This window comes from Anomaloglossus baeobatrachus, unplaced genomic scaffold, assembly GCF_048569485.1.
Source record: "Anomaloglossus baeobatrachus isolate aAnoBae1 unplaced genomic scaffold, aAnoBae1.hap1 Scaffold_2796, whole genome shotgun sequence".
Taxonomy (NCBI): domain Eukaryota; kingdom Metazoa; phylum Chordata; class Amphibia; order Anura; family Aromobatidae; genus Anomaloglossus; species Anomaloglossus baeobatrachus.
This window is the reverse complement of record NW_027442276.1, coordinates 57,277-80,057: the sequence shown is the minus strand read 5'-3', so window position 1 is coordinate 80,057 and position 22,781 is coordinate 57,277. Positions and strand designations below refer to the sequence as shown.

Below are 22,781 nucleotides of genomic sequence, written 5' to 3'. Positions count from 1 at the left end.
AATTTTTTACTTTTTTTTTTACTTTTTTTTTATTTCACTAGTCCCCATAGGGGGCTATAGCGATCAGCAATCCGATCGCTTTGCACTATCTTCAGATCTCAGCTACAGAGCTGAGAACTGCAGATTTGCTGCTTCACTTTCAATGCTGGCTATATTCTGGCATTGAGAGGAAGTGAGTCATGTTAGCTACAGGTGTCATCACATGACCCTGTGCTACCATGGCAACCGCCGAAAGTCACGTGATCATGTCACGTGACTTCCGGTGGGGGCGGGGTAAGTGACTGTCATGGCGGCGCCCATATACATATCGCTGCCAGATTTTGGCAGCGAAATGTAAGGGGTTAATGGCCACGGGTGGAAGCGATTCCACCCGCGGCTAGCAGGCACACATGTCAGCTGTTGATAACAGCTGATATGTGCGCGGATCGCTGCCGGCGGCAGGGGGCGGGGCTTACCGGCACACGATCCATGACGTACCCAGTACGTCATGGGTCGTTAAGGGGTTAAAGTAAGTTTGTTGCAACGTGGCGCAGGAAGTGTTGGATAACGTTAAATTCAATGATTTTTGCCACTGTTCCAATTGAAAAGTCTGACCAAGATCTTTCTCCCCGTTCAGGATATTTGATGTTTTATCAAATTGGAGGTCTTCATTAATAATGGCATAAATGTTGCTAGTTTTCCAATATAACTTATTTTGTGGGTTAAATAAAATAACAAATCTACTGGTAGTGAAAAGGTTAACGTTTTGTTTTTATTTAACTACTGGTTAAGGAATGTCCAATTTGCCAGTTCATTTAAAGGGAGATTAAATTTATGACAAATTGTCTGGAAAGGTAATAAGCTGTTATTACAAGAAATATCATGAAAACTGTTTATATTATACTTCCTCCATGTTGTTAAATCTAGCCTAGGGACCAATACTTCAAATACTTCAATTGAGATTGTCCTGATGTCTAAAAGTTCACTTTTATTTTTACCTAAAATCCTATTGAGTTGTTTCCATGCAGAGATTGTAGCTTTTATTGTTATAAATGTAGGTAAGGGAGTTTTTGAATTTATAAGGTGAGCTAAGATTGTGGCTCTCATAGATCTGTTTTTATTTACACTTTTTTTCTATTCGTACCCAACTAGATTCCGAATCATCCAAAAGACATTTCTGTGACTGTTTAAATAAATTTGCTAAATAGGCGTAAATGTTTGGCAAACCAATTCCTCCTCTTTTCTTATGTTTAAACAAAAGCACCTTGGATAACCTTGGCCTGTTGTTTCTCCATACATGTCTAGATAGTTGGGTATGCAGTTTTGAAATTTCTAGCTTTGTCATGAGGATTGGAATGCATCGGAAAAAATACAAAATTTTTGGGAGAACAATAGCTTTATAGGTAATGATTTTCCCTAAACATGATATTTCTGTTTTAGCAATATTTGTTGTTTTTTTTAATATCCTCTAATAATAATATATTTAAATTACTAGGGATCAAGTTTCAATTTAGCTGTAATTATACCTAAATACTGGATACTTGTTTTTTCCCATTTTATAAGAAAATTCTGTTTCAATACCTTCTTGTGTCATGGGATCTATGTTAAATCCTAATGTGTGACTTAGAATAGATAACCTTATAGTACGAGATTTCTGTAAACTCTTGCAGTACCTTGGTAGCAGATCTCAGAGAATTTAAAGGACGGGATACTGATAAAATAACAGCATACGTTATCTTATACTGTTTTAAATTTAAGAAAACACCATTGATTTCGTCATTTATTTTGATAGTTTCCGCTAGTGGCTCCATTAATAATGCGAACAATATTGGTGACAAGGGACAACCTTGTCTCGTGCCATTGGTTATCCAAAAATCTTTTGATAAGCAGTTATTGATATATATATTTTTGCCGACGGCCGAGAGTACAGGGCCAAAATAGAGTTTATAATGTGACCCTTAAAGCCAAATTTCCTTAGTGTTGCCGCCATGTACCCTCAATGTACCCTATCAACCGCCTTTTCTGCATCAAGAGTAAGTAGCAGAGAAGGCGTTCGAGAAGTTTCAATATGATTTATTAAGTTGATCATTTTCCTTGTAGCGTCTGGGGCTTGCTTATTTGTGATAAAACCTACTTGGTCTGAATGAACCAATTTTTGCATGATATTTTGTAATCTAATGGCAATTAACTTTGAATATATTTTGATGCTGAATTTATTAAGGAAATTAGCCTATAGTTGGTCATATCTAATGGGTTTCCTTTATTTTTGGGTATTAAAACAATTGTTGCTTTTAGCATTTCTTCTGGGATATAACTATTTTTAGTAATTAAATTTGTCAAGTCTGTCAATTGTGGGGCCAATATATGTGCAAATCCTTTATAATACTCGTTATTAAGACCGTCAGGTCCAGGGGATTTTCCATTTTTTAATTTATGAATAACCGCTACTATCTCACTTAAGGTATATGGTGCATTTAAAAGGGCAAGGTCATCTGCAGAGACTTTCGGAAGACAAATTTTAGAGAGAAATTCATTAATTTTACTTTCTGATGGTTGAACAGTGTTCGTATCTTCATTTAAATTATAAAGCTTACTAGAATAGTCAGCAAAAGAGTCCGCTATTTCAGTTGGGTGTTTACATGTTTTGTTATCTGTATTGATTGTATTGCTGAAATTCTTGTTTTGGCTTTCCTTTGTTTAATTCTACTCATCATGAATTTAGATGATTTATTATTGGAATGATAAAACTTTATTTTTTTGTAGCATCCTGTCGTAATCTCTGATTAAATGAGATCGTAGGTCCATTCTCAACTTTAATATGTCTGAGTGTTTACTTACGGAAACATTCTCAATCTGAGCTTGTTCCACTTCTTTTATTTTAGATTAAATTCTTTTTATATTTTCTCTATTAATTTTCCTATCTCTACTATTGATCTCTATTAATTTTCCCCTAATGACCGCTTTATGCGCGTTCCAGATGGTGTACTGAGAAACGTCTTGCGTATTGTTCTCCTTGAAGTAATTAATTAGTAATACCTCTAATTCTTTGTATTTATGATGCTGAATTATATATGAATTTGCTCTCCAAATTCTTTCCCTTTTGAATTGAAGAATCCAAATATAGTTTAAACATAACTTGGGGCATAATCCGACCAAGAACGGTCGCCTATATCTACTGATGTAAATTTCATTATAGTTGAAATCTGTGCAAGAACTAGATCGATTCTTGAGAAGGAGTGAAACCTATCAGAGTAACGTGTACTCTTTTGATGATGTATTGAGACAGCGGAAAACATCATACAATTCCTCTCTTTCTATCCATGGATCCAAAGTCTGATTTAAAATGTCTAGTTTGAGATGTAAGTAAAATATATCTTTGTACCGTGTTAGCCAGTAGAGATAAAAAAATTGTTTAAAAGAACAGAGAGTCCTCAGTGGTTGATACCTTTTAATGGCTAACTGAAAAGATGGTAATAATTGCAAGCTTTCGAGACTACTCAGGTCTCTTCATCAGGCATGGTATAACACAAAATCTGAAGAGTATAAATACGTGACTCTTCAGATTTTGTGTTATACCATGCCTGATGAAGAGACCTGAGTAGTCTCGAAAGCTTGCAATTATTACCATCTTTTCAGTTAGCCATTAAAAGGTATCAACCACTGAGGACTCTCTGTTCTTTTAAACAATTTTTTTAGTTTGAGATGTGGAATCTAGATTTCCATTTGGGATCAGGTTGACGTCTCCAAACATAATTAATTTCCTTTTTTATTTTCGCGGATTTTCTGAATTACCTTGTTCAAAAATTGAATTTGGCAAACGTTAGGGGCATAAATGTTACAGAATGTAAATATGGAGTTATTAATTTTGCATATTAAAATACAGTATCTCCCATCTTTATCTCCTATTTTAGATATAAGTTCGAAACCAATTGTGTTTTTTATAAGAACCCCTGCCTTTTTCTTTATATTAGAAGCTGTAAATTTATGCGGGAAGTTTTGATGACTAAAATTTGGAGCATTAATAGACGAGAACTTCGTCTCTTGTAGACCCACAATGTCAACATTAGTGTCTTTAACCTCATAACGACTGCCGTACGACTTAAAGCGGCGGCAAAACAGGGTACTTATTCTGTTCCGCCGCTTTAAAGCGGCGGCCCGAAAAAACCCTGTAGCGCCCCCCAGCGACCGAAAATCTCGGGGGTTTCAGCTACCGGGGGTAGCTGAGACCCCCCAGATTATGAATCGGGGTTTTTTTTTTTGGACCCCGATAATGTGATCGGCGGTATACACCGTATACCGACGGTCACATAAAAAAGAAACGGCCGGTAAAACTGATTTTTCTTTTTCATCTGACATGATCAAACATATCAGATGAGAAAGAAATCTAAACCCCTAGTGCCCCCAAAGCCCCTGGTACCGGAGAGTCTACCCACCCCCCCCCCCACACCCCCTCCGGAGCAGTCAAAATGGCGCCGAAGCGCACAGAAAACTGCAACCGCCGCCGGCTCTGCATTCATTTCCCTCCCATCTGAAATGATCAAACATTTCAGATCGGAGGGAAATGTCCTCCCCCTGACCTCTCCTCCGGTCCACCGGAGCTCTCTAGTCACCGGAGCCCCCTCCGGTTCTCCAGAGCCCCCTCCCCCTCCCCCTCCGGAGCGTGGAAGATGACGGCGCGCAGCGCACAGTAGCGCGCGGCCGCATTCATCCTGCTCTTTCTGCCGCATGTGACACGTCACATGCGACAACGTTTTCCCCAGGTCCCGCTAGGTCTCCCGCCGTCCCCCCGCGTCCGCCCCCGGTCTTACATTACCTGGCTGGTGATCCGTCCCGCGATCACGCCGCCTCCTTCTTGAATGCTGGCGGCGCATGCGCAGACAGCGGCTGTCAGCTGGATTCCTGCAAGCAGGGACGCTGACGTCGCTGCTGCACAGGCTGCTCCACTGTGGACCGGGGGAGAGTGAGTGCAGTAATCTGCAGCCACACTCCTCACATGGAGAGACTGCTGTTCCAGAAAATGGGGGGTACGTTCTGTGAGCGTGCCCCTCATATTCTGGAATGAGGTTACTGCAGGTCACTCTGCCCTAAGTTGGACCGGGGCAGTGTGAGTGCAGTATTCTCAGATTACTGCACCCACACTGCTCATGGAGAGCCTGCTCTTCCAGAAAATGGGGGATACGTTCCCTGAACGTGCCCCCCATATTCTAGAAGGTCCAGAGTCGGCGTGGGACCTCCAAAATGGATTACAGCGACCGGAATTTCTTTATTTTCAATAAATTGGTGAAAGAGGAATGTTTCGGGGAGTGTTTTTTCAAATACATTTTTTTTTTGTCTTTACTTTTTTCTATTACTGACTGGGTTAGTAAGGTCGGGTATCTGTTCAGATGCTGTGACATCACTAACCCCATGGCTTGATGCCAGGTGACATTACAGCTGGTATCAACCCCATATATTACCCCGTCTGCCACCACACCAGGGCGCGGGATGAGCTGGGGCGAAGCGCCAGGACTGGCGCATCTAATGGATGCGCCACTTCTGGGACGGCTGTGGCCTGCTATTTTTAGGCTGGGAAGAGTCCAATAACCATGGCTCTTCCCACCCTGAGAATACCAGACCCCAGCTGTCCGCTTCACCTTGGCTGGTGATCTAATTTGGGGGGGACCCCACGTTTTTTTTTTTTTTAAAAAAACGCCTGGGGAGCCCTCCAAATTGATCACCAGACAAGGTGAAGCTGTCAGCTGTGGTTTGCAGGCTACAGCTGTCTGCTTTACCCTAGCTGGCTATCAAAAATAGGGGGGACCCCACGTCGTTTATTTTAATTATTAATTTTTTGGGGGGCTAAATACAAGGCTAGGCACACTTTAGTGCCACATGAAAGGCACTAAAGGGCGCCAGCTTAGAATATGCAGGGGGTGGGACGTTATATGTTTGACATCTATCCATTCATCCATTGTAGCATTTTAGGCTGTGCGCCCACAATTGGGATTTGCAGCGTTTTGGGCGCAGTGTTTTCCCTGCGTCCATAGCGCTGCGTTGTGCAGTAGAAGCATAGTGGAAGGATTTTTAGAAATTCCATGCCCAATGTGCTTGCCCAATGTGCTTCTTTTCTCCGCAGCATACACTGACCTGTGGTGCATCTTCCCGAGCCTCAGCATGTCAATTTATGCTGCGGAGACAAGAGTGTTCTCTGCAGGTAGCATAGAGCTCCACAGCAGCCTGAACCAAAATCGTGGGCATGGGCAGCTGCGTTCTCCCGTGGACAACACTCACATCTCTGCAGGAGGCTGACACTGTGTACTAGACGCCGTGTCGCTGGATCATGGCCACATAGCCTAAAAGTGAGACATTTGTTGCTACAGCAACATTTTTGTGAAGTACCTGTGGATTCAAAATGCTTACTACTGAATAAAATCCAGTTTCCAAAATGGGGTCACTTGTGGGGGGTTTCTGCTGTATAGGTACCCAAGGGGCCCTGCAAATGTGACATGGTGCCCGCAATTTATTTCAACTTTTCCAGAATTCAAATGGTGCTCCTTCCATTCCAAGCCCTCCCATTTATCCAAACAGAGGTTTTTGGCCACATGTTGGGGTATCTCTGTGCTCATAAGACATTGGATAACAACCTATTGGGTCCATGGTTTGTTGTTGTCTCTTGAAAAAGTAAGAAATTTGATGCTGAAGCAACATTTTTTGTGAAAAAAATGAAAATTTTCAATATGGCAACCTAAGCTTATCAAATTCTGTGAAGTACTACTGGATTCAAACTGCTCACTATACACCTAGATAAAAGCCTTGAGGTGTCTTGTTTCCAGAATGGAGTCACTTGTGGGGGACCGCCACTGTTTAGGCACCTGAGGGGCTCTCCAAATGCAACCTGGCGTCCGCTATTGATTCCAGCCAATTTTGCAGTCAAATGGCACTCCTTCCCTTCCGAGCCCTGCTATGCGCCCAAACAGTTGATTTCCACCACATATAAGGTATCGCCAAACTCAGGAGAAATTGCACAATAAATGTTATGCTGAATTTTTGCCTTTTACTCTTGTAAAAACAAAAGCTACCTGGTTGAAATAACAATTTTGTGGTAAAATTTTTTTTTTTTTTTTCATGGCTCAACGTTATAAAATTCTGTGAAGCACCTGGGGGTTCAGGGTACTCACCAAACATCTAGATAAATTCCTTGAGGGGCCTAGTTTCCAAAATGGGGTCACTTGTGCGGGGTTTCTGCTTTTTAGGTACCTTAGGGGTCCTCCAAATGTGACATGGTGCCCGCAATCTTTTTCAGCCAAATTTCCTTTCCAAAATTCAAATATTGCTCCTTTCGTTCCAAGCCCTCCCATTTGTCCAAACAAAGGTTTCAGACCACATGTGAGGTATCACCGCGCTCATAAAAAAGGTCAAATTTTTGGAATTACCTCTTGAAAACGTGAGAAAATTAATGCTAAAGCAACATTTTTGAGCAAATTATTAAAATTTTCAATATGACAACGTAACATTAACAAAATCTGTGAAGTAACTGTGGATCTAAAATGCTCACTATACCCCTAGATAGAAGCCTTGAGGGGTCTAGTTTCCAAAATGGTGTCACTTGTGAGGGGTTTCTTCTGTTTAGGTACCTTAGCGGACCTGTAAATGCAACATGGTGCCCGCAATCTATTTCAGCCAAATTTGCTTTCCAAAATTCAAATATTGCTCCTTCTGTTCCGAGCCCTCCCATTTGTCCAAACAGAGGTTTCTGACCACATGTGGGGTATCTGTGCGCTCATAAGAAAGTGGGGAACACGTTTTGGGGTCCATTTTGTTGTGTTATGTCTTCTAAAAGTGAATAAAATTTGGGTTAGAGCAACATTTTTAGGTAAAATTTAATTTTTGCTTTTTTTTCATTCCACATTGCTTTTGTTCATGTGAAGCACCTGAAGGGTTAATAAACTTCTTGACTGTGGTTTTGAGTACTTTGGGGGGTGCAGTTTTTAGAATGGTGTCACTTTTGGGTATTTTCTGTCATCTAGGCCTATCGAAGTCACTTCAAATGTGATGTGGTCCCTAAAAAAATGGTTTTGTAAATTTTGATGTAAAAATGAGAAATCGCTGATAAACTTTGAACCCCTCTAACTTCCTAACAAAAAAAAAATTTTGTTTCCAAAATGTGCTGATGTAAAGTAGACATGTGGGAAATGTTATTTATTAACTATTTTGTGTCACAGAAATCTCTGGTTTAACGGTATAAAAATTCAAAAGTTGAAAATTGCTAAATTTTCAAAATTTTTGCCAATATTCAATTTTTTTCATAAATAAACGCAAAAAATATTGTCCTAAATTTGGTACTAACATGAAGTCCAATATGTGACGAAAAAACAATCTAAGAATCACCGGGATCCGTTGAAGCGTTCCAGAGTTATAACCTCATGAAGTGACACTGGTCAGAATTGCAAAATTTGGTCTGGTCATTAAGGTGAAAATTAGCTCCGTCACTAAGGGGTTAATATGTTTCCAAATCATGTGACGTTTTTGTGGACTATTTAGACCCCTGACATTGTATGACATACAGTTTAAAGTCATTTATATAAACAAAAACGTAGCATCAAAATTCCAAGTATTTTACCATAAGTTAAAGCAATTGTTTGAAATAAAAACTGTCCATGGCCATCCATATATACCTGTAAAGAAAAAAACTGGTTATATAGTACTAAACCAAAAAACAAAATAACCAAAAAACAACAGACAAGTAACCGTCCTGTATTCCTTCGGGAGGATCTTATGTCTTCCTAATACAGATAAACTCCATTTTGGGGCAAAGTCTTACAGCAATATCTGTCCAAGAAACCTCCTCTTGTAGGAAAAAGAATAAACACAAAATTTCAAGCCAAATTGAACCCATAGCCATTAGGATCCACCATTTTTGTAATCCAGTGGTAATAGTAGTTAAAGTCACTTCGATTCCCAAATCTTTCAATGTTTTTATTCCATTTTCTGGGGACAATAATGGAATTGTCTTTCCTCGATAAGACATCAGTAATTTTGTGGGGAAACCCCAGCGGTAAAGAATGTTTCTTTGGCGAAGAGTTTAGGTTATTCTCCCAAAAGCTTTCCTTTGAAGTAGTGTCTCTTTAGAGAAGTCTGCAAAGATCTTCAGGTTATCAAACGGCTGTGGTAGATTCTTGTGGCTTTTGAGATAGATGACATTTTTTTCTTTTGTTTGAAAGAAATGAAATCTTAGAATGACATCTCGTGGAATGTCGCTTGAAAGATGTTTAGGACTTGGCAATCAATGGGCTCTGTCAATAGAGAGATCCATTTCAGTAGCTTCTGGAAAAATACTCTTCGTCATGGTTTTAATATATGAGAATAACTCTTCGTTAACATTTTCTGAGATACCCCTAATTTTACAATTGTTGCGTCGATTTCTAGCTTCTAAATTAGCCACTTTAGTTTTGAGATAAGAGATTTCCTCCATTGCTGACTGTACTTCAGATATTTTCTTTGTTGTTATTGATAGGTCAGCCACTTCTGCTTCAGTCTTTTCAATTCTAGATGTGAATGCATCAATTGAGGACTTCATTTTGTTACATTTCTCATCCATGTCAGAACTTATTAGTTCGCGGAATTCTTTAAATAAATCCTTCATATAACTTTTATCAGCTGAACTTGGTATGGTGTCTTTAATAGACGTAGAATCTTTAAAGCCTGAATAAGAGGGGTCAACATCTTCATCTAGCTTTGCTTTTTGTCTAAAAGGGCTATTTTTCGGAGTGAGATTTTGTCAGTCTAAGGGGTACTTTGCACGCTGCGACATCGCTAGCGATCTCGTTAGCGATGTGAAATGAGAGAGCGCAAGTGCGATCTTTCGAGATCGCACATGCATAAAATGACCTATGTGCAATCTCGAAAGATCGCACTTGCGATCTAGCATTTCACATTGCTAACGAGATCGCTAGCGATGTCGCAGTGTGCAAAGTACCCCTAAGTCTGATAAAAGCGCAGGCGTTTCCCAATCCGTATCTTTTATCTTCCCAGTCTTTTCTGCTGTTTAGGCTGAGTTAAAGGGATGTTTGAAATGCCTTTTGGAATTGCTCCAGCTGCTGCGCTTGCTTGAGTAGTATTTGCATTTTTCCCGGCTTGCGGAATTCTGGAGCTAGACATATATTTTTTTGTAAATCTTTATTTACTCCCTTTATTTTCTGTGCCATACTGTGTATATATATTTGTCAGTGTATAAATTCACTAAGGCTACTTTCACACATCAGTTTTCTGTATTCAGGTACAGTCCTTTTTTTTTCCGTATCCAACGTTTCCGTTTTTTTCGTGCAAACCGGACCCACCGGATCCGTTTTATTCCGGATCCGTCCAACCGGATCCGATTAAAAACGGATCCGGTGGGTCCGGTTTGCATCCGTTTGGTCCGTTTTTTTACGGATCCGGTTTTTAAACACTAAACAAACAACGCGTTCCGTATTCTGATTGGCTATTGGGAAAATACGGTATATATACAGTATTTTGAAGCATATATGACAAAATGAAGACAGACAAGCAGAAACCATGGATGTTATTCTTGAAAAGATCACAAAGATCACTGCTGATTTTACATTTGAGGCAAATCGCTTGGGTATCATCGTCAGAGAAAAGGAACGACAGCGACTGAGGCGTCAGCGACATCGACGCTTTTGGATCCATCCCCTGACTGCCCAGAGACTGACACGTGGGGTGTTTTCAACCCTATACCTGGAGCTCCGTGGAAACCATGAAAAATTCACAAGCTATGTCCGGATGGCAGTGAATAATTTTGACGTCCTCCTTGGCCTTGTTGCGGACCACATACGTAAAATGGACACCTTCTGCCGTTACTCTATAACACCCGAGGAGCGTTTGCTGGTTACGCTTAGGTAAGTTTTTTTTTTTTAATTGTATCCTGTTAAATTGACTTTTAACTGTAATGTGTTTGCTATTATTTTTTTTTAATTATTGTCTTTCCTTTACAGATTCCTTGCAACTGGAGAGTCACTTTCGTCCCTTCACTACCAGTTTCGACTAGGAATTTCCACCATCTCGGGAATCATTAGAGAAACTTGCCGAGCCTTGTGGGATTGTCTACAGGATGATTTCATCCCCCAGCCCACCAGGGACAGATGGCTTGCAATTGCCGAACAATACTACAACATTTGTCAGTTTCCAAATTGCCTTGGCTCAGTGGACGGCAAACATATAAGAATTGTGAAACCTGCAGCTTCGGGGTCTGAATACTACAATTATAAAAAGTATTTCTCAATTGTCCTAATGGCAATAATGGATGCGGACTACAAATTTATCTCAGTGGACATTGGCGCATATGGGAGATCAAATGACTCTCAGGTCTTTAAAATGTCCCCAATGGGGCGGCGAATCTATGGGAATACTTTTGATTTCCCTCCTGCAAGACCTCTTCCTGGCACATGTGAGCCCCCAATGCCCTTTGTTTTTGTGGCCGACGAAGCCTTTCAACTCTCCCAACATCTATTAAAGCCATATGCAAGCCGTGGATTGACGCAAACACAAAAAATATATAATTACCGATTATCCAGAGCCAGAAGAATGGTGGAATGCTCCTTTGGGATACTAACCAGCAAATGGCGAGTGTTGTTAACAGCGATTAATTTAAACATTGAAACTGTTGATGAAATAGTCAAAGCATGTGTGGTACTACACAATTTTGTTTTAACAAAGGAACCTTTGTCCTTGGATGACCAGAGTTTGGAATCCACCTCTTTGACTGACTACACCAGTCCTGGATTTAGGAGTAGTGTTGCCTGTTCAACAATCCGTGACAAATATGCTGACTATTTTGTGTCCCCAGAAGGTAGAGTAGATTGGCAGAAATAAAAATAGTTAAAAATAAATAAAAAATATCTTGTTAACCTTGGTAATTTTAATCTTTGAATATCTTTAAAAATTTGTAATTTTTACGCCGTCAAATTATAACATGTTATGTTTTTGTATTACCTTATTATTAACTGAACTTGCAAAATAATATTCCCCCCCCAAAAAAACAAGAACAAATACATTTCAACTAAAATGTTTTATTTTTTATTACATACATAAATAAATTATAAATTAGTATATCTTGGGCTTGGGGTGGAGATAGTACTGGAGGGGCTGTCAGATGGGAACACATGCACAGTGGGAGTATGGAGGGTGGAAAGTGGTGTTGGTGGGGAAGTAACAGAAGGTGAAGGTGTGCTTGAGAAACCAAGAGGGAAAACAGGAGATGGGATGGGATGTGTTAAGGATTGTGGGGTTGAGTGGAGGGATTGGGAGACAGAAGAGGTGGCGGGTGAATTAGAGGCTTGTGTTGGGGTCATGATGGGTGTGGAAGGCGAGAGGTGGTAGTGGGTAGGAAGTGTAGGGGCAGATGTGGTTGGGAGCTGGTACTGGGCAGCAGGCTGGTACTGGGCAGCAGGGGGAGTAGGGACAATGGCTGGAGGGGGGGCAGGTGCTGGACGAGGGGTGGGTGGAGGTGGTTGGGAGGAAACCTGCGCCAGAGCCTGCTGTGTGGCTTGCATTACATGCATCTGCTGGTCAGGAGATAGCTTTTCCATGCGCTCGAGTACGGCTTAAAAAAAACAATGATTGGGTGATTTACTTGCATCTAAATGCAGCCTGTCCAGACGCGTGCACAATTCGTGTGTATTTTTATCCATAGAGGCCTTCATGAAGCTAAAACCAGAACTAGATTGTTCTGCTAATAATTTAATGGCGTTCTGGAAGGCTGCATTTAGATGCAAGAACTCGGGCGCATAGCTCCTATCCTGACCCCTATGACGCTGACGCCCAGAACCCAAAGGTGTTCTACTGAGGGCAGCAGTGTCAGCTTTTCCCCTACCCCACCCCTCTATCTCGTCACCAGCAGCTTCAGGTAATGAAGTCTCACCGGAAGCTCCAGCGCAGGTGGATGGGACAGATGTAGATGAAAGGGAAGGTTCAGATGGGTGGGGTCTGTGCCTGTGTTCCCCAGTGGCGGACTGTTCAGGGATCGCTCCTGACGGGTTCGATGCAGGCTCCCGAGTGCTGCAGACGGTGCTGTTAAAAAGAGGAAAAAAAACCCAATAATTAATTTAATTGCTATACATTGGCACTGACTAAAAAAAAAAGGCAAAAAAGGTCAGACATAAACTATTATACTTTGTACATATTGTGGGGAATATTTACCTTCTGCACACCATAGTTGTCCGGAGGAACGACAACGCTCTAAAATAACGGTATTTCGATCTGCGTCCTCCGGATCCACTCGGGGCCTGCATCTCTTGATTCAACTCCTTTTTGAAGCGATCCCTGATAGACCGCCACCGCTTCTGAAGTTTGTCACCTGAAAGTGGAAAGCACAAAGTGGTTAGTATACAACACGTTACATCCTGCAGCATAACCTACTGAACTGTGAATACTTACGCGCTTTCTTCTGGGCCCGAGAATTGAGCTCCTCCCAACCTTCTATCGCTGCGTGGCATACCTCGTCCCAGAGTCGACGGGTTACGATAGTATCAGCGTGGCGGCGGTCAGCCATGTTCCACAGCGGCTCCCTCTCTCTAACTTCATCGATGAGGAGGTCGATGTTGATACATCCGGCCTCCTCACCGTCAGAATCGGGAGCACGCTGTGATGCCTGTTCAAAGAAAGAAAAAAGAACAAAAAAAAAAAAATTAGACAGCAATTCACAGACATGAAACCAAAAAAAAAAATGATATTTTCTTACACTATGACCACCGCCACCTCGACGCCGAACCTGAGACGGTCTTGGAGGAGCTCTATCGTGAGCCCTAGAAGTGGAAGCCTTTCGTGAAGAAAAAAAAAACCATTATTTACTTATGTGTTTGGTGTGCTGTGGTCAATCAATTCCTGTATGAAACTTACACTATGACCGCCCGCTCCGTGGATTTCTCCACCCCTTTCGTCCACTTCTGGCAGCACCTCCTGTGATGTTTCTGCAACCTGTGGAATTTTTTTTTTTTAAAACTTTTTTTTTTTCTTAAAAAAAAAAAAAAACCTCAGTTTGTGAACAGGAGGGAGGGCTACCAGAAGACATCTTTTTTTTTTTTTTTTTTTACAGGCCTCGATTCAACAGCAACTGGCTGGACCACAAAAATAGCTGACCGCAACACTGCACCTGTAAAAAAAAAAAAAAAAATGTCTAAGTACATGTACGCAGCTCAGAACAGTGATCTGTGGACAGTACTGTGGACATTACCTCTTCCCTGGAGCACTGGACTGGAGGACAGCACAACTTGAAGGCATGAACGAACGGCAGGAAGTGTTTTGAATGTGCAGAAGGCTTTTATATGTTTTGTGATGTAAAAAAAAAAAAAATATTGCAAATTGCGCATGCTCGGTTTACCAAACCGGATGCGGTGGCCGCATCCGGTTTAAACCGCATCGCGCCGGATCCGGCATGCATAGACAATCATTGTAGACAATGCCGCATTGTGCCGGATCCGGCACAATGCGGTTTTTTTAAGGGGCGAAAAAACGTTACATGGAACGTTCTATCCGGCCGCCGCATTTAATTATTTTGCCGCATCCGGAAAAAAACGGATGCACCGCAAAGCCATCAGGTACAATCCGGTTACAATGCAAGTCTATGGGGATAAACCGGATGCGATACCGGATCCGGTTTACCCTTTTTTTTCCGGATTGTACCTGATGGGAAAAAACTGATGTGTGAAAGTAGCCTTAGAACTGCTCCTGTGTTGCAGTGCACGATATTTATAGATAACTTTCAAAGTCCAAATGTTGTTGGTATGTCACCAGCACTGCTGTAGATCTGACAACCAAACACCTTAACCCCTTAACGACCGCGGGCAGTAAAATTACGTCCTATGTCATAATGTTGCTGCCCGCAGTCCTCCGGCGGCCGCATGCCGCGATCGGCGCACATCTCAGCTGATTTTCACAGCTGAGATGTGTGCCTGCTAGGCACGAGCAGAATCGTTATCTGCTCGTGCCGATTAACCCCTTAAATGGCGCTGTCAATACGTGACAGCGCCATTAGAAGTGCGATCGCGGTAAACTTTTACTTACCGCCCGATACCGGAAGTCACGTGACGCGATCACGTGACTTCCGATAGTTGTCATGGTAGCACAGGGTCATGCGATGACTCCTGTACTACACATGACTTGCTTTCACTTTCGCTGTGCCCGCTGCACAGCAAAAGAGCGTGTCTGCTGTTTACAGCTGTGTAGCTGTGATCAGCAGATACTGCAGAGTGATCGGATTGCTGATCGCAATAGCCCCCTAGGGGGACTAGTAAAATAAAAAAAAAAATTAAAAAAACCCAAAAAAACCCAAGTTCAAATCACCCCCCATTCGCCCCTTTGAAAATTAAAGGGTTAAAAAAATAAAAAATATACACACTTTTGGTATCGCCGCGTTCAGAAACGCCCGATCTATCAAAATATAAAATCAAATAATCTGGTCAGTATACGGCGTAGCGGCAAAAAAATTCCAAACGCCAAAACGACGTTTTTTGTCGCCACAACTTTTGCGCAAAATGCAATAAGAGGCGATCAAAACGTAGCATCTGCGCAAAAATGGTACCGTTAAAAACGTCAGCTCGAGACGCAAAAAAATAAGCCGTCACTGAGCCATAGATCCCAAAAAATGAGAACTCTACGGGTCACGGAATATGGCGTAAAACGTGCGCCATTTTTCGAACAAACTTCCGATTTTTTTTTTTAACCCCTTATATAAAAGTAAACCTATACATGTTTGGTGTATACGAACTCGCACTGACCTGAGGCATCACACCCACACATCAGTTTTACCATATAGTGAATAAAATATCTCAAAAACCTTAGTGCTGTCGCACTTTTTTTGCAATTTTTCTGCATTTGGAATTTTGCCGTTTTGCAGTACACTATATGGTAAAACTGGTGGTTTCATTTAAAAGTACAGCTCGTTCCGCAAAAAATGAGCCCTCACATGACCATATTGACTGAAAAATAAAAAAGTTACGTCTCTCAGAAAAAGAATGGCGAAAAAAAAAAACGGAAAGCGAAAAATCGGCCGGTCGTGAAGGGGTTAAAATAACTGAATCCTGGAAGCTCAACAGCAATTTCTTTAAATTTTCTCTCCCTCAACCCACAGCTTCTATCAAGTCAGAATCATGTCACTGTGTTGAGGTGAACGGTGCAGCCGACTCAGCCCTGCTAAATCGTCCCTGCAGCTGCAATTAGTCTTCACTGTGTTTTAAGACACACAAGTACTAATCTGCAGACAGGGATATATGCTAATGCAGATTCTCAGCTTTTATTTTGTCTTTTGTCTATTATTCTGGCTAGAGCCCTTCAGAAAGTGTATAAACTATTATCTCCACTACTTAAGGTACCGTCACACATAACGAGATCGCAGCTGAGTCACGGTTAATGTGACTCAGTAGCGATCCCGTTAGCGATCTTGTGTGACACCTACCAGCGATCAGGCCCCTGCTGTCAGATCTCTAGTCATCGCAGAATGGTCCAGGCCATTTTCTTCAAATGCGATGTCCTGATTCTACGGCACAAAACAGAGGAGTGAAACACTCTCTCGGCAAATGGTTGGTTCGTCAAGAACTTTTGGACATCTTTAGATGTCTAAATACATCCTCACGTGAATACTCTCATTATTCGGGTACTTACAAAACTTTTTCAAGAATTGATTTTATACTCACTGATTTATTTGTCTATCAGCAGTTTTAAAAAAATTGCCATAGGAGATAGGACTTTTTCAGATCATGCTCCTGTCATTTGTGATCTAATGTTAGGTCAATTTCCCCAAGGGAATTTTATTTGGAGATGCAATCCCATGTTAATCAACAGACCTGAATATAGATCTCAGATAGAACAACACATTAAAAATTCTTTCAGTGACAACGAAGATGATTCAATTAGTTCCAATACACTTTGGAACACGCATAAGGCGAAAATGAGGGGTGAGCTGATTAAGCTTTCCTCCCATCATAGAAAACAAAGAGGACCTGAGATTGTTCGGATACAGGGGAAAATTAGAGATAAGGAGAGGATATTAGAGCATACCCAACCCTTCAAGTACCATTGAGAAAGACCTATTGAATCTAAAGGCCCCGTCACACTAAGCAACATCGCTAGCAACATCGCTGCTAACTAACAACTTTTGTGACGTTGCTAGCGATGTTGCTGTGTGTGACATCCAGCAACAACCTGGCCCCTGCTGTGAGGTCGTTGGTTGTTGCTGAATGTCCTGGGCCATTTTTTAGTTGTTGCTGTCCCGCTGTGAAGCACAGATCGCTGTGTGTGACAGCGAGACAGCAACAACTAAATGTGCAGGCAGCAGGAGCCGGCTTCTGCGGAGGCTGGTAACCAATGTAAACATCGGGTAACCAAGAAGCCCTGTCCTTGGTTACCCGATATTTACCTTTGTTACCAGCCTCCGCCGCTCTCACTGTCAGTGCCGGCTCCTGCTCTGTGCACATGTAGCTGCAGGACACATCGGGTTAATTAACACGGTGTGCTGTAACTAGGAGAGCAAGGAGCCAGCGCTAAGCGATGTGCGCTGCTCCCTGCTCTGTGCACATGTAGCTGCAGCACACATCGGGTAATTAACCCGATGTGTGATGTAACTAGGAGAGCAAGGAGGCAGCGCTCAGTGTGCGCTGCTCCCTGCTCTGTGCACGTGTAGCTCCGTGCGCTGGTAACCAAGGTAAATATCGGGTTGGTTACCCGATATTTACCTTAGTTACCAAGCGCAGCATCTTCCACGCGGCGCTGGGGGCTGGTCACTGGTTGCTGGTGAGCTCACCAGCAACTCGTGTAGCGACGCTCCAGCGATCCCTGCCAGGTCAGGTTGCTGGTGGGATCGCTGGAGCGTCGCAGTGTGACATCTCACCAGCAACCTCCTAGCAACTTACCAGCGATCCCTATCATTGTTGGGATCGCTGGTAAGTTGCTTAGTGTGACTGGACCTTAAGGGTACAATTGAAAGCCCTGTTGGTAGACGAGTTTGATAAATACATTAGGCAATCAAAAATGAATTACTATAATTCTATTGACAAACCAACTAAATTTATGGCAAGTAGGATCAGATCAGCAAGAATCAGACAAAGAATCAGCGCCGTGAGGAGAATTGATGGAATTCTAGTTCATCATCCAAAAGATATAGTTGATACTTTTGCTGATTACTATTCAGTATTATATAATTTGAAGGATGACCCAAATACGCCCCAACCAGATCCTGACTCGATAAATAGATTTTTATCTGAGGTTGAGTTGCCAAAAATATCAGAAGATGATCTTCAAAAACTAAAAGCCCCATTTTCTGAGTCTGAAATAATTAGTGCTATCTCGACACTAAAGCCCAAAAAGTCACCGGGACCTGACGGTTTTGGAAATGACTATAAGTCCTTTCCACACCTTCTAGCCCCGTATCTAGTCAAATCCTTCAATGAGTCCTCGTCTGCAGGGAAATTTCCCAAAGAGATGCTCCAGGCGACTATCAAACTAATTCATAAACCGGGAGGTGATGAGGAAGCTGTGGGTAATTACAGACCTATATCACTTATCAACGCTGATGTAAAACTATATGCAAAGATAATCGCCAATAGACTAAAAGTATTACTCCCAACTATAATTCAGAAAGATCAACTAGGTTTTGTTGAAGGACGTCAAACATCAGATGGCACAAGAAGAACAATTGATTTAATCCATCATATAGAGGACAAGGGTTTACCAGAAATTCTCCTCTCTAGATGCAGAAAAGGCGTTTGATCGTGTAAATTGGTCTTATCTGAAAGCAGTTCTTAAAAAAAAAAAAATTGGTTTTGATGATGAGTTCATAAATAGAGTTATGGCCTTATATGTAGATCCAACTGCCAGGATATTTGCAAACAATCAGATGTCTAATATTTTCTCAATCTCCAATGGTACACGGCAAGGGTGTCCCCTCTCTCCTCTGCTGTTCGCCTTATCCATTGAACCTCTTGCTGAGCACATAAGTAACCCAGACATTAAAAGTATTCACACTAGAAATACCCATCAGAAGATAGGGCTCTTCGCAGATGATGTGGTGATATCCCTGTCAGAACCCATTACCTCAGCTGCTGAAGTTATTGGGATACTAGGAAAGTTCTCTCAAATATCGTATTACAAGTTAAACAAAAAAAAAAACCTTCAACCTCAACAATGATATTATCGAACAGATATACTTCTACTTTTTTCTCATGGGAGAATGAATCTATGCCTTATCTTGGAGTGCTCCTCAATAAAAATGTAACAAAAATGGTTGCCAATAACATTAGTCTTCTGATTGAAAATATTCAAAAAGACTTGACACGCACCGCAAATAAGGATTTGTCGTGGTTGGGTAGAGTGGTATTCTTAAAGACGATTACATTACCAAAAATTTTATATATCCTTAGATCCATACCTTTTAACCCCTTCACGACCGCGGGCAGTAAAATTACGTCCTATTTTAACGTGACTTAACGACCAGGGACGTAATTTTACGGCCTAAACTTCATTTGATTGCCGTGGCCATAGCAACGGCTTTCAAATGATGTCCCCTGCTGTTTCTTACAGCAGGGGACCTTTGCTTGACCCCAGGGGGGGTGGCATCGCCACCCCCCATAGGCGATCGATGTGATTGGCTGTTCAAATCGGAACCGCCAATCACATTGATCACGCTGTTTTCGGCAAAAAAAAATGACAAAAATAGTGTGATCTTGTAAAATCCAGCTAGGACCGGGGCTGCAGCAGCTCCGATCATTGGCTGGAAGCAAGCAGACACCGTGGCCCCCCCCCTGCAGCACTGATTGGAGCGATCGTGCTATGACGCGCAATCGCTCCAATCAGTGTGCAGTGGGGCGGTCTGATCTGCCGGTGGCCGCCCTCCCCAGGCCTGTGCTGGTCTGGGGACCCTCCCCCAACATGTCTGCAGCGTGCAGCACTGGCTGGTACTAGTGGTACCACGCCACCGCTGCTGCTGCCGCTGCTGTCATGGAGCAGGAGCGGTGAGTATTGTGCTCACCTTGCAGCCCCTGCGCGCTTCCGTAATGGCCCCTGCTCGTGCCCCCCCCCTGCGATCTGCCCCCCCCCCCCGACATCCCGATCTGCCCCCCCCGACATCCCGATCTGCCCCCCCGATATCTCTATTCTGCAGCTCCTCCGGTATCCCTCCTCCCCTGCTCTCTTGCAGCCCCTGCGCGCTCCCATAATGGCCCCTGCCCCCCTGCGATCTGCCCCCCCACATCCCGATCTGCCTCCCCGCCATCCCGATCTGCCTCCCCGCCATCCCGATCTGCCCCCCGCATCCAGATCTGCCCTCCGACATCCAGATCTGCCCTCCGACATCCAGATCTGCCCCCCCCCCGACATCCCGATCTGCCCCCCCGACATCCCGATCTGCCCCCCCACATCCCGATCTGCCTCCCCCGCCATATCCCGATCTGCCCCCCCCCGACATATCCCGATCTGCCCCCCCCAGACATATCCCGATCTGCCCCCCCCAGACATATCCCGATCTGCCCCCCCCAGACATATCCCGATCTGCCCCCCCCCAGACATATCCCGATCTGCCCCCCCCCAGACATATCCCGATCTTCCCCCCCCCAGACATATCCCGATCTGCCCCCCCCAGACATATCCCGATCTGCCCCCCCCAGACATATCCCGATCTGCCCCCCCCAGACATATCCCGATCTGCCCCCCCCAGACATATCCCGATCTGCCCCCCCCAGACATATCCCGATCTGCCCCCCCCAGACATATCCCGATCTGCCCCCCCAGACATATCCCGATCCCGATCTGCCCCCCCCAGACATATCCCGATCTGCCCCCCCCAGACATATCCCGATCCCGATCTGCCCCCCCCAGACATATCCCGATCTGCCCCCCCCAGACATATCCCGATCTGCCCCCCCCAGACATATCCCGATCTGCCCCCCCCAGACATATCCCGATCTGCCCCCCCCAGACATATCCCGATCTGCCCCCCCCAGACATATCCCGATCTGCCCCCCCCAGACATATCCCGATCTGCCCCCCCCAGACATATCCCGATCTGCCCCCCCCAGACATATCCCGATCTGCCCCCCCCAGACATATCCCGATCTGCCCCCCCCAGACATATCCCGATCTGCCCCCCCCAGACATATCCCGATCTGCCCCCCCCAGACATATCCCGATCTGCCCCCCCCAGACATATCCCGATCTGCCCCCCCCAGACATATCCCGATCTGCCCCCCCCAGACATATCCCGATCTGCCCCCCCCAGACATATCCCGATCTGCCCCCCCCCAGACATATCCCGATCTGCCCCCCCCAGACATATCCCGATCTGCCCCCCCCAGACATATCCCGATCTGCCCCCCCCCAGACATATCCCGATCTGCCCCCCCCCAGACATATCCCGATCTGCCCCCCCCAGACATATCCCGATCTGCCCCCCCCAGACATATCCCGATCTGCCCCCCCCCCATCCCGATCTTCCCCCCCCCCCCGACATATCCCGATCTGCCCCCCCCCCCCCCCCCCCGACATATCCCGATCTGCCCCCCCCCCCCCCCCCCCCGACATATCCCGATCTGCCCCCCCCCCACGACATATCCCGATCTGCCCCCCCCCCCCCCCCCACGACATATCCCGATCTGCCCCCCCCCCCGACATATCCCGATCTGCCCCCCCCATTCATATCCCGATCTGCCCCCCCCCAGACATATCCCGATCTGCCGCCCCCGTCCCCCTCTTTCCAGGCTTCACCGGCCGATCACATCTGCCTCCATCGCTGGGTCCTTCTTCCTGGGTCTTCTGCTGAGCTGTCCAACTTTCCTGCCTGCTGGCTGCTGCTGTAAAGCTGTTCCTTGCCTTCTGTTCCTCCTGCTAATCCTCTGGGTACTGTGAGTATAACTTTTTTTTTTTTTTTCCTCTATCCCCTTTCTATTTTAACACCTCATGCGTCCGTGCGTCCCGCCGAGGGCTGATCAGGGATGCAGATAACGTATCTGCATCCGTGGCCAGTTTTCGGCGGGACTTTTTTTCCCGTATTCCCGACGCTTTTTGTATCGCATCTGTCCGTGCGTCCCGCCGAGCGCTGATCAGGGATGCACATAACGGATCGGCATCCCTGCTCAATTTTTGGCGTGACAAAAAGCATCGGGGATACAGAAAAAAAAGTCACGCCAAAAATTGAGCAGGGATGCCGATCCGTTATGTGCATCCCTGATCAGCGCTCGGCGGGACGCACGGACTGATGCAATACAAAAAGCGTCGGGGATACGGAAAAAAAAAAAAAAGTCACGCCAAAAATTGAGCAGGGATGTTGATCCGCGCTCAGCGGGACGCACGGACAGATGCGATACTTTTTTTTCCGTATCCCCATCGCATCTGTCCGTGCGTCCCGCTGAGCGCGGATCAACATCCCTGCTCAATTTTTGGCGTGACTTTTTTTTTTTTTTTCCGTATCCCCAGTGCTTTTTGTATCTCATCCGACCGTGCCTCCTGCAGCGGCCGATCAGTGCACTGCGTCTGTGCGTTTGAGAAGTCAAATGGCGTTCCTTGTCTTCTGAGCCCCGCCATGCGCCCAAACAATTGATTTCCACCACATGTGAGGTATCTGCGTACTCGGGAAAAATTGCACAATACGTTTTATGGTGCATTTTTTCCTGATACCGTTGTAAAAAGAAAAAAAAAAAAGCTACCTTGTTGCTGCAAAAATTTAAAAAAAAAAATTTAAAAAAAAGAAATTTTCACGGTTCAACGTTATCAACTTTCAGTGGAGCCCCTGGGGGTACAAGGGGCTCACTAAACATCTAGATAAATTCCTTGAGGTGTCTAGT

The 22,781-nt window shown here is 44.2% G+C and overlaps 2 protein-coding genes across 2 annotated transcripts in view; one reads left to right on the top strand and one right to left on the bottom strand.

The window, feature by feature from the left end:
• Positions 1 to 22,781, top strand: part of LOC142265962 (fascin-like) — a 101,065-nt gene that overhangs the window by 56,700 nt on the left and 21,584 nt on the right. The window lies entirely within an intron of this gene.
• LOC142265960 (uncharacterized) lies at positions 9,242 to 13,768 on the bottom strand. Its single transcript, XM_075332291.1, has 5 exons — positions 13,697 to 13,768; positions 13,393 to 13,606; positions 13,156 to 13,312; positions 12,830 to 13,026; positions 9,242 to 9,660 (listed from the first exon to the last, which is right to left on the bottom strand). Exons 2-5 carry the CDS (start codon positions 13,505 to 13,507, stop codon positions 9,242 to 9,244), a joined length of 888 nt encoding a protein of 295 aa, XP_075188406.1. The 5' UTR covers positions 13,508 to 13,606; positions 13,697 to 13,768.

Coding starts and splice junctions, on each gene's coding strand:
- LOC142265960 (XM_075332291.1), bottom strand. CDS start 13,507: ATGGCTGACCGCCGCCACGCTGATACTATCGTAACCCGTCGACTCTGG. Junction 13,313..13,392: donor TCGGGCCCAGAAGAAAGCGC/GTAAGTATTCAC, acceptor TTCCACTTTCAG/GTGACAAACTTCAGAAGCGG. Junction 9,661..12,829: donor TGACGAGATAGAGGGGTGGG/GTAGGGGAAAAG, acceptor CCTCTTATTCAG/GCTTTAAAGATTCTACGTCT.